The sequence below is a fragment of the Zosterops lateralis genome, assembly GCF_965231275.1.
Source record: "Zosterops lateralis genome assembly, chromosome: 4".
NCBI lineage: Eukaryota > Metazoa > Chordata > Aves > Passeriformes > Zosteropidae > Zosterops > Zosterops lateralis.
The window spans coordinates 35,297,771-35,309,886 of NC_139765.1; the positions used below are offsets into that span (position 1 = coordinate 35,297,771).

The 12,116-nt window shown below is 38.9% G+C and overlaps 1 protein-coding gene across 7 annotated transcripts in view; it reads right to left on the reverse strand.

Annotated features, from left to right (window-relative positions):
* The window catches only part of SYT1 (synaptotagmin 1), a 345,379-nt gene that overhangs the window by 85,904 nt on the left and 247,359 nt on the right, over window positions 1-12,116 (reverse strand). For all 7 annotated transcript variants that reach the window (XM_083859065.1, XM_083859069.1, XM_083859070.1 and 4 more), the window contains one exon: window positions 2,437-2,621. In XM_083859065.1, the coding sequence (XP_083715191.1) occupies window positions 2,437-2,621 (185 nt within the window). The remainder of the gene's footprint in view (window positions 1-2,436; window positions 2,622-12,116) is intronic.

Sequence of the window (12,116 nt, forward strand, 5' to 3'; positions counted from 1 at the left end):
TCTGAGCTCTTTTCGTAGACGAAAAATGCAGGATTCAGCTTTTTATCAAATTTTCCCATTAAAAAGATACAAATGGAACTCAATATTAATAAAGTAATGTAATTTTGCATTTTGAATGCTTATTTTCCAAGAATCCATGGTCATTTATCCAGGTCCTAATGAGTATAATTAAAAACACTTAATAATACATTGTAAATACAACAAAGGCCTTACATGATATGGAACAAATTCCACATAAATATCAATCAACAAATTGCACATTATTTATCCTATGACAAAGTATTAGGTTTGTTATCATTAGCAGGACATAACAAAGTTCTCAAGAAATTTTTCCATCAGCATAATCAAAGCAGTTCTTCCAAATTATTCTGGGTTCAATGGGAGGAGCTAGCTAAAAGTAGCCTAGGATAAACCAACAACTGATGATCTGATTTTTCATACATTGACGAGGAAATATCTCACAATTTCTTAGTATTAATACCTCAGAACAAAGTCTATAAATCAAATGCAGGGATGAATGTTAAATCAAAATGCTTTAAGAGGAGTTTGTTTCACATTCATCATATGGAGAAAAAAAAAACCCAGGATATCTTCTTCAAGGGGGAACCCAAAATTTCTGCTCTGATGCGTTTTGAGCTCAGTCCCACTAATCCTTCTAATCTTGGAAAACCTCCATCTACATTAGTGATTTTTTGTACTGAGGATTTCTTTTTCAAGTGAGAATTTGTCTTGTGTTGGTGTCACACACTCCAGTACACCAGTGTGGCACATGAAGCACTTTATCTCCAGGAGAAACCAAGGCTGAAACTGTGCACCAGTGCAGTATCCAAAGTGCTCCACTTGCAATGGGGATGTAAGGGTCTTCAGCATTTGCTCTTTGTCCTCTTGTCTCTGAAACTGAAACTGGAAATAGCTTGGATAGCTCTACATTTATCCATTATTTTCCTCCCCTTACCTGAGCTCCTTTCTGACTCCTCTCATGTGATCTATTGCAGCTGGTCATCAGACTTGAAAGGCTTCCTCACCCCCTCTCCTGATTTTATTCTTCCCCTACTACATCCTACATGCCTGGAAAAGCATGCTAACCTGTTCCAGGACATCTAAGACTGGCTGATGAGCCACACTGATGACTGTTCCATCACTGAGCAGTGGCATTTCACCACTTGTTCTGGACTGCTCCATGTGCCTCTTTAGCTATCATGCTTTAAGATTCTCTTCTTGAATCTTGTCCCTGACCAGCCGGCCTTAGTTCTGGGGTTCCCAGCTTTGACTTGTGTTTCTGATCGACCTGCTTCAGCTCAGTTTTCTTCTATGCTAGATCCCAACTTGTGGAATCATCTTCTTATTCCTGAACATGCTTTTATCCTCTCTTTTTGACTGGATTATCACTCCTGAAATGGTCTAGCACAACTTCCCCAGTTGTCTTAAGAACACAGATTTGACTATGTGATATCTTTAAAGTTATTTGCTCCTACTTAAGAGGGTTTGCAAACCAATTCTCTAAATTTCTTCAGTCCTTCCTTTTTGAAAAATCTAGCCCTTTGTCTTCTTAGCTTAGGAAATCTCTGAGTTTGAGGACAAACAGATACTTCATTTTTATTTCCTCATTCTGCTGCTTATTCCCAACAGTTTGCTCCAGGAAGGGCATTACTAAAATCCCGTGAATAAAAAGCTTTGTTTTCTTTCGGTAAGGTATTAGTCAAGTCTGTGGCCCTTAGTATGAAGCCCTGCAACCTCTGCTTCTCTTCCACCAAGCAGATCTGAAGGACAAGCTTTTCTGCCCTTATGAAAATGATGCTGCTCTCAAAGGGCATTATATTAATCTTCTTCTCCAAGTTACTCAGTTGCCTTACAGCTCCAAGTATAGCCTGTCATGTTTAATCTTCTCCTCTCTAGCACAAAATGAATTCTCCAAACATCACTGTGCTGAATGTCCCTGTGGTTTTCCTTTTTCATTATTTCCCCTTGTTTCTGACTCTCATTTTTGCCTCTATACTATTGTCTACTTCTCAGCTGAACTTTTGTGTAAAAAGAAATTTAGAGTTCACAACTACTTTTCTTTATCATGTATACTCAAAAATACTGTTAGTAAGATAAACAAACACTCTACTGGGTCTTGAAAAAAGTACAGTGAAAATTGCACACAGTTGCTCCATTTTTGAAGCAAGCAGGACACCCGCGATAAACTCCCCCCTGAAGGATGAGTCATTATATGCCTGCTCATGATTTTTTAGCAGAGCAGGGAAATTGGCTAGCTGCTTCATCAGTGATGCCACACCCAGGTTCATCCCTTGTGATACCACTGAGAAGATGCTGTCAATCAGTCCACTCTTCACAGAGCCACTACTGAGACAACAAGCACAGCTTTTTCTAGACACATCAAACAGAAACCTTCAAATGCAACCCAGAAGTTCAAGAAAGGGAGAGGTACTTTACCTGGTCTTTCATGCTTTTCCCTAAATCTTTAACATCTTTCATGTTAATAGCATTCTTCCCTCCCTTCTCCTTTCCCTTCTTCTTGTTCTTCTTTTTGAACAAGCATTTCTTACAGAGACAAAAGCAGCAGGTGAGGATTAATAGGACTGCAACTATGGCTATGGCTATTAAGGCCCAAGGTGGCACTGGAAGAGAAAAAGACACACACACAAAAAGAACGTGGTAAACTGTTAGTAGGGTTAAATTTAGAAACAAGCACATTTCTCTCACAGCAAAGCCATTTTCAATGAAATTGCCTTGCAGAAATACCTGAGATCCTTTCGAAAATATCCTGTCATCATTTATATATTTCTCCCAACTGAGCATTTGCCCATACAATGCCAATTTAACACACCTATCTATATACAAGCTTGGTGACAAATATCAAACTCACTTGCAGATATTTTGATTCATCAACCATCTGAAAACAGTATATCCAAAATATTTACACTGTGCAATCTCTAAAATGCTCAGCACATTTAAGCAATTACTTGTTTCTTTCTTTAATCATCTCCCCAACCCACCTGGCATTGCGGCTGAATCAGGTGGAACTGACTGGAAATTTCCCTTTTCTGGAATACTATCTAATCCAAGCAGTCAGTTCTAATGAACAGCCCTTTTCCTCTGCCCACTGCTGCACTTGACAGATTCACAGATTCCTCGCAATAGCTGCAGGTTAAGGTCACCAGTGAAGACTGACCAAGGACAAAGGGCTGTCCAATCCATGGGCATTTGCCCTATTTGGCATCATGCCCTTATCACTAGCAAAGTTTCAGCACACAGCTATATTCTCACCTAAACTCTCCTATAAACAAAAGATTGTGTTATATTTTTTCATTAAGTTCAGGATGCAGGACATGGCTGAAGCATGAATAAATAACAGAGAACACTTACTAGCATAAAATATTCTTATTAAAGATCAGAATTTTTGGAAAAAAGCAATTCAGATGACACTTGAACACAAGTACTCCAGAAGGCAATTATCTTCACACAAATCAGCTTTAATGACCACTGATTCCCACATTTAAGCAGAACACCTGACAAAATTTTAAATCTTGCAAACTGTTATTTCCTAAAAATCTTGAAATGCACTCAGTTGGTCTGCAAGATGCTCAGTGCATTACCTAAAGGTCTCTAATATGATACAGAGCTACAGAGCAAAGCCAAAAAGTGAATCAAATTTGACATGTTGACGTCAGTGAATCACAAAAGGGAATGGACAGTATAAATAGAGAAAATTAATTGCCTAAGGAGCTAAGAGGAGTGCAAGGCATAGTCACTGGAACTTCCACTACAAATTACCAGTTCAGGAAGATGACAGAGCATCTACACCTTCCTTACGCGAGATTTAATGAATATCTTTTCTAACTTTTATTCAAATGACCCCAATGGCAGCTAAAAATGCAGGAGAATAGTTAAACAATAATTTCTGTAATATTTTTGTGCCTCCAATTGTTCATTAAATGCAACTGCTATAAAAGAAAAGCTATACCATATGTAGAACAAATGAGAACTGATTACTAAGCAAATGAGTGGTAAGAGACAAACAGTGAACGGATTAACAGCTGTTTATGGGATGTATTTTATGAAGTCAGCAGTAGCAATTCTGCAGTTAAAGTTGTATTAGATCTGCACTTATCACAATTTATATTCTGTATTTCATGCATTAGTACTTAATTTTGTCTTCAATTCTGATGTAGTACAATTTTGTAGCACAACGGACTCTTCTACATTGTTTTCACCCAGCACTCAGAAATATAAACCCATGATCTTTCACAAGAACTATGTGCTCTACTCAAATTCTAAACTTCACATGTATACTCAGTCTCTTATACACTTAGCACCTGAAACAGCATTTACATAACACTGTATCTAAGATAATCCACAGGAGTTATGCCAAAAGGAAATGAATGATGTGCTCAAATTTATCAGCTTTTTGTTTCACTGATTTGTCAGCAGTGCCTGAAGCATCAATATGGGGAGCAGCAAGATTATGGGATGGGGTTCTGCCATCAGGATGCCATTCTGTGATGTAAGAGAAGAGGAACACATCAAGTTAACTGTGATAATCAATGGGTTGAGGAGACTGGGAATGTAGGCATTAATAGGATAAACATATATCCTAACACATACATCCAGCTTGTGTAAAAAAGCTTGTGTAGGTAGTGTAGGTAGTGAATTCAAGTGCTTTTGTGCTGTAAATGTTGTATCAGGTGGTATTCTGGCACTGCTGCCTTGGTTCTCTAGAGCATGAGCAATGTAGGGTACCTTGGAGAACATGTGAAACACTTCCAGATATCTCAGTTTTTTTTTTTTTTTTTTTCTTTTTTTTTTTTTTTTTTTTTAACAATGCTCTCATTTGTTTGTAATTTAATTTCACCCAACAGCTCTTGTAATGCAATTAAATGATCATTGAATTAATATCTGGGACACCAAGAGTTATGCAGAATTCCTTATCTCTTCAGAGAAAATACGCTTCTTTTTTATATTAAACAAAGCATAAACACTAAAGTAAAAAAAAAAATGGGGTGGCACAAAATCTGGACATTTACAAAATCCTTGCAAAATTCAAACTTGAAGAAACAAAAAGGAATGGATTATTTTTTCCAATAGAAGTGTACTATCTCTGTCAAGGAAATGGCTCATTTGAACATTGTTTTTGACAGAGATGGCCCAACCAATGCATGTAAACAATAGATTTAAGAAAAGTGAAACATACAGGTACCATTGGCTTTGAAGAGATGTTTGTTTCTTTTCAAAAGCATGATACAATTTTAAAATGTTAACAACTTTACATAATATTGACAAATTTTCCAGAATTACTAGACTTTGAGAATTTTTCTACCTGTGCTCCCCAATTTATGATGCTGCCAGAGGAGCCTCAAATTTGGAAACAGATACGGTTTCAAAAGCTACTTTTCTATAAAGTCATCGCCAGGTGGACAGACTAAAGTCACTAGCCAATTTGGAAGAGTCAAATCTGCAGCCTTTTATTTTTCAGGTTGCTGTTTACCAACTGTGACTAGTATCTATAAAAATCTTATCAACAGCATAAGAAATTTTTGTTTATGCAGTGGCTCATTTTGAAGATCCATATTGATTAATTTCAGTTGGACTTTACCCATACTTATACCAAATTTTCAAAGTATCATATTTTACCAGTGGACAACAGTGGGAACTCACATTTTGAAGACTATCTCCATCCATATTATACCAGGTTGACCAGGCTCAGCAGCTTTGAAGCTTCAGGAGGTCTCTGGACATGAACCATTGAACAAAAGACCTCTGAGGCAGATGAAGCAGGGTGGGTGACTTGGAAAATGCAGATCTTCACCCAGGGATCAAGATGTCAGGGAGACAGAAGCTTCTCACACAACTTGTCTTACCAACTACCTGCACAAGGGGGTGCTTTGAAACAAGCAATACTTACCTACCCGACAAAGCAAAAACTATCGGTTTAAGGATAATTAATATGTGTGTAAACTTTCTGGTGTTTCAGTGCTATTTTTTTGTTCTATTCCTCTGGGAAAATACAGAATACTTATTTTGAAGAAGCTGTCATGAATGCCTATGTGATTTGGTGATTCTACAAAATTCTTAAAGACAAATCTATAAGAGAGGATTTGCTGAGTAGCAGTTAGTAAATAAGGTCTTGAATTAGTCTTATTGATCCAGTCCGTATATGCTCTAGGACTTTAGTCAAAAATGCAGGAATGAAGCCTACTTGTAAAAGGAGGGTATAGAGAAAAAGAAATACATGACTTACTCCTGGGCAATAGCAGGGCACTGAAAGGAGTAAGCTCTAGGAATGTGTCAAATCAAGGCATTTTGGGCACCAATTTTGCATACTTCAGTCATGCTGAACAACAGTCAGACATGGATGCAAATAAATGTGAGCTCTCTTATCCCTCTCTGTTGCTTCCTTCCACTAATGCCAGAGCTGTGTGCATATTGCAGGTCATTTGATGCACTTGATACATTTCACAAATAAAGCAACTGTGATGCTCTTAGATTATCATTTTAGTTTGGGCTTGGAAGCCTTGTTTACAAGGCTTATCTCCAGACCATACCCAGAGATCATGCTTGTACTTGTGCTCTGCAGCGATCTCTGAGGGCACAATGGACAGAGTGGGAATATATGTTCTCAGAGGTCACCTAGTGATGCTCCAACTGCAAAAGGCAATTAGCCCACGAGAGCAAACCTACTCCAAAGCACTGCCCCTACAAACCTTGAGTCCTCAGGATGACTGCTTCATTTCACTGACTTGCTTCTACTGAGCTGCACTAGGCACAGCCTGTGTCCCAACCTGTCATTAAGTCTTGGTCCTTTGAGCATGCTAGATTCAAAGAGAAGGATGTATTACTGAGCTATTCAATTTAAGAGCTACAAATCTTGTCCTTTATATAAGGACATCCCTATTTGGCTTTACAGAAAATACTTAGAGAGGTACAGGCCTTGGGTCTAAAACTGACATTTCCGTTTGATGATCTAAAATTATCAACTGCCTTGGAGGACATTTGACTGCAGAGGAAAGACTTTAAGGGGGAAGTCACAAAATGTGTAACAGCATCAAAGTGCTGCAGTCTGGGAAAGAGAATAAAATCTTTAATCCTAATGATTTTCTTCCCTTTCTGAGTGAAATGTCAGAGGAAACTTTACTAACTTAGAACACAAGTAGAGGGAAGGTCAATGAAGAACTGAAGAGAAGAGCTGAATTAAAAAGTGAAGACTCCCATACCAAAAATACTGTTCACCAAAAATTCCCAATTAAGTAATTAAGCAACCCCATTTAAACTGTCAGAGGAAAGGACTATCAGATAATGGCAGTTTCCATATTATTCTGCAAAAGAGGCCCATAGCATGTTGGAATTGATAAATACTAATAATCTATGTTTCAGAGGGGGCATGATGCTTAACAGGAAGCCGCAACTGCCAAATAGCTGTATGTGAAGCACATTGCTGTAATCTAAACCTCCGGTAGCCTGAACATGGGCGCACTGGCAGTTGTAGTTTATTAAACCGTAGTTTTATGTAAGTGCTTTTTGCACTTACAGCTCCTAATCAGGGAGCAAGTTCCATATGTAGCCATATTCGGACTTTCTGTATAGAAATTACCCAGGGACCCTGTTCTTGAAATCAATTTGACATTCATTAGAAGTTACTTAGAGAAAATGTCCTGAAAGCAAGGACCCAGGTAAAAGATACCACCACCATAGCAGAAAGAATACAAAGGTGATCAATGCAAAGAAACAGAAAACACTGATACATGGTAAAATGACCCATGAAAGACAAAACCTGAAAATACATATTTGTGTATACTGATAATTTAAATACTAGAATTCAGGCTTATACAGCTACATTTCCACCCCAGACACTCTTATGTGTGACCTTTTGTTTTAATAGCATGTCTGCAAAATACTACTTTTACTTTCTTACATTTACTGCAACATTTTTTTTCCTGGTTAAATTTCATGCTGCTACCTTTGACCCATCACTACAAAGAACCATTACTAAATAACTTAATGAATGTACTCATGCTTGTATTTCTCCCCTTTATTTTTTGAGCATGTGCAGTTGCGTAAGATTCTTCCAGTGAATAGTTTATGGAAGCTACTGAAGCCTTAACTCTGCTAAAAGAGGTATGTTCTGACAGTGAAGGATCCCCACAAAAAATAACAGTCCGTGGAAGTGCACTGATCGGATGAGTTCACTGACTGAATATACCCCTGCCTATAGCTTTTTAGACATTATCATGCAAAATTATGCAAAATTTCTGTGACTGAACATTCCATTCTTTGTAGAAAAACATACACTGAATTTAGCAGTAGTCCTTGATACAGCTACAAATTTAGCCAAGGTGCTTGGGCTGTTTGAGAGTATGATGTGCCTACTGTATGCTCAAAATCTGGAAGTCAAATTGCATAAAAGAACTAAGATATTTACCTGAGGGCAAAACCACACCTACTATTGTAATTTGCAAGTCATTTATGTTTATTACTGCTGGTATTAATTCACCTTTTACAGCATGAGATATGTTCTGTCAAAGTAAAACTCAATTACCCAACACTGTATCTTATCCCAGCAGAGTACAAATTTTTGTCTGTGTATCCCTTTTTAACGTTGTTTGCTGTGTCTCTCCTCCAGTTCCTCACTGCTCAGTCTCATCAGCTCCTCAGCCCCTTGTCTCTGGAGACACATGGGAGAGAAAGCAAGAGAAAGCAAGATGGGAGAGTCCAGATGAGACAGGATGGTGAAGCACCCAGAGAGAGGAAGTAAATCTGCTGAGATGTCTCCTACTTGACAGAAGTAGCTCAGGGAGATTGCAAAGGCCTTCAAGCTTAAATGTCAGGTTTCATCTATATAAATATTACAATGAAAACAGCTCCTCTGTTAACCTCCACCCCCAATCAAAATGAGACAGACTAGGAGCAGAAGAGTGTTAGCACAGCCCTGCACTCTGCCGGCTCTGTCACTGTCACTCACTTGGGGCTGCTCTCTTGGGCTCATCTTCAGCTCAGCCAAGGCACCACCTCTTTGGTGGCCACATGGCTCCTTGGCAAGGTCCCTCCTGTGGTCCTGGCACCTGGTTGCCTTTCCCAGCAGAGCAACACTTCTGCAGGGATGTCAGCTCTTCTCTTACCCTTTCACAGCTCTCAGCCCTCCCACCTGCTCCTGCTTCCCACTTCCTCCAGCAAATACAGCAATTTCTTCCACTGCCCTCTATGAAATATGATACACAGCATCTGGCACACAACGATCCAGAGGAGGAACCAGCAGCCCAGCTTCCTGCTGCATAGCATATCCCTTGGAAATGACTGTAATGCTGGCCAGTGTGACAAATAAAACAGCCCCCCTTTCCAGCAAAACCTCTAGGTCACTTCATACAGAAAACAGTGTAGGGAAAGGTATGACTTCAGTGAAAGATGTTTTCTAACCCAGTAGGGTGGTTGCAGCCAGGCAAGGGTCAGTCTCTTCTCCCACGTGACCAGTGACAGGATGAGAAGACACAGCCTCAAGCTGCACCAGGGGAAGTTTAGGCTACATATTGGAAAAAAGTTCTTCACAGAAAGAGTGTTTTGGCATTGGAATGGGCTGCACAGGGAGGTGCTTGAGTCACCATCCCTGGAGGTGTTTAAAGAAGACTTGATGAGGCACTCAATGCCATGGTTTAGCTGATAAGGTAATGTTGGATCACAGATCAGACTCAGTGATCTCAAAGGTCTTTTCCTTAACCTAGCATATTCTGTGATTCCGTGAGATAATATTTTTAAAATGATGACTCTTACCGGCTCATACATCTGTTGCCATAAAACTTTTAAAATAAAAAATGAGTTCAGGATTTAGAAAATTGCCAGATACAGTACTGGGGCACCATGAGCAGCTGGGAAAGATGAAAAAGGCTGGAGCCTGCAACCATACCTGGAAGACAGAGAGGTGTGCTGAATACTTTTCAAAAACCTCTATGTATTAACAACAGTTGAGGCCAAATACTTCCTTGAGAAGGGACAAAATAATTCATGAGGCTAATATTCAACTACGACAAACAAATATGTAGAATTTGGAGATGACTGCTTTGCATCATGTGAACAATTCTATTTTGTGGTTAAAATGTTGCTTTAAGTTTTAGCTTTCATATTTTCCAGATTCTGTACTGCATTACTATGTAACTCTGAACTTCATATAAAGTGTTAGTACGTCCTCTTCACAGCATAATCAGACAAAACAATCCTTTTCCAGCCCAAGCACCAAGGACACCATTGCAGCTTCAGGCCCAACAAGGAACTGAGGAGAGCAAACTGGGAGGGTGGGACTTCATAATCTGAAGCTGTAATTGGACAATTAACCCCAACATGTAAATGGACCAAAACTTATAAAAGTGTTAAAACATGTGTTAAAATCCATTGTCCACCTTGGGTGTAGCCACGGCCAGGCTTTTTTACTGCCCAAGGTGTATTCTTGAGAGGCCTTTTAAATAAATACCTACTTTATTCCTTTAACACTGTTGAGCCTCTGTTCTAGGTAGCCTCTCAAGGCATCACAAACACCTTTCACTTTTTTTGTGATATCCACAATATATTGCACCTCTAACCTCAACTGATAGACTCTAGGAAAAAAGAACAGTAAAAAAAAATCTGACTTTTAACTGGAAATTTCAAAGGGACAAAATACTCCAGTCATATCAATCACAGGACTCAAAAATTAAGAGAATAAGCCTCAAAAATAATGAAACTGATGAGAAAAATAAATTATGCTTATGTATGTTTGATTTTCTTTATTATTCATTCTTGCCTATACATCTTTAGTTTCATCATATGCAATGAACATTAGTCTTATACTCCTTTAAAGTTTTTGAACATTTGGATAGATTGTATCACATTTTCCCTGTTTGTCCTGTGAACATGAGAATTGGTCATATATTTCAATATTTGAAAGTGGAATCACATTTCTAGAATTAGTAATGCACACTACATATGACAATTATAAATTCCTGCATTAAGTATGAACTCCACTGAGTAGGAAGACAGAGCTAATTTGCAAAAATTTTTTATAAAATACTATACAGGGGTAAAGTCCTTTCAAAGAGGAACAGATTAGTGAATTCTTACAAGATGAACTTATAGAAATTCATTGTTTGCCAATGTTCTGTTAACATATACAATCTTAACACAGGATGTTATTACACAATGACTTAAGATTTAAAGGAAAATAGCTAACAGATATTTTTGTTTGTTAAAAGATAACAAACACTGGAGCAATACATCAATTTCCCAGTGAAAGTTAGAACCAGTTTTATTTCTTTCTGCTATTTAATATTAACATAAAAGTTCTCAAATCGAAACAGCTCATATATAGCAATTATCACCAGTAGATCACAAAGTGTCTTATAAAGAAGGTAGGTATAAAGAAGACACTTATAAAGAAGGTATGTATCTGAACTTCACAGGTGGAAACACTCATACATATTAAAAAAAATTACTTTGGTTCAAACATAGGAAACAGCATGGGAGCATCAAGCAGCAAAGTTCATGTCAACTGCAGGTCCTAGGCACCCACCCACATGTACAGGGAGCTAAGGGCTGGAGGATGTCATGCACATGGTGCAAGCAAGGGCCTGGGGTGCAATGGCAACCTTGGGTACCATCAGAGTAGGCACCCCCAGTGCCACCCTGGGGTGCATGCACACTGCTTGAGGCCCTGGTAGTAGAGAGGCAATGCAAACTCACAGCCAGAGGGAAGTTCTTCAGCACACCAAATCATCAGCATTGGGTGCTATGTAAGACAGCAGAACCACACACACATCAGAGGTGCCCTGCATCCCAGCATCAGGCCCCTTAAGGTTGTAATCTTTCCAATACATCTCACTGGCAACCTCAGCTACTGCAGGGCCAGGAGCCTTGCTCAGCCCTTAGGGCATCTATTGCTCTCTGCTACTTCCTAAGCAGCAAATCAGAGGACCACTGTCAGATTTTCTGCATGGATGTTTCATACAAAAGAGTGATGCTGCTGAGAAGGGGAGGAACATGGCACTTCCTACCCTGGTGTGAAACAGTTACTATCTGTAGGGTACATGACATGCCTTGCTGAAAATACTCCAGCCTTTGGAACCTTAAAACTTAATTTTATCATTATAGATCTGTAG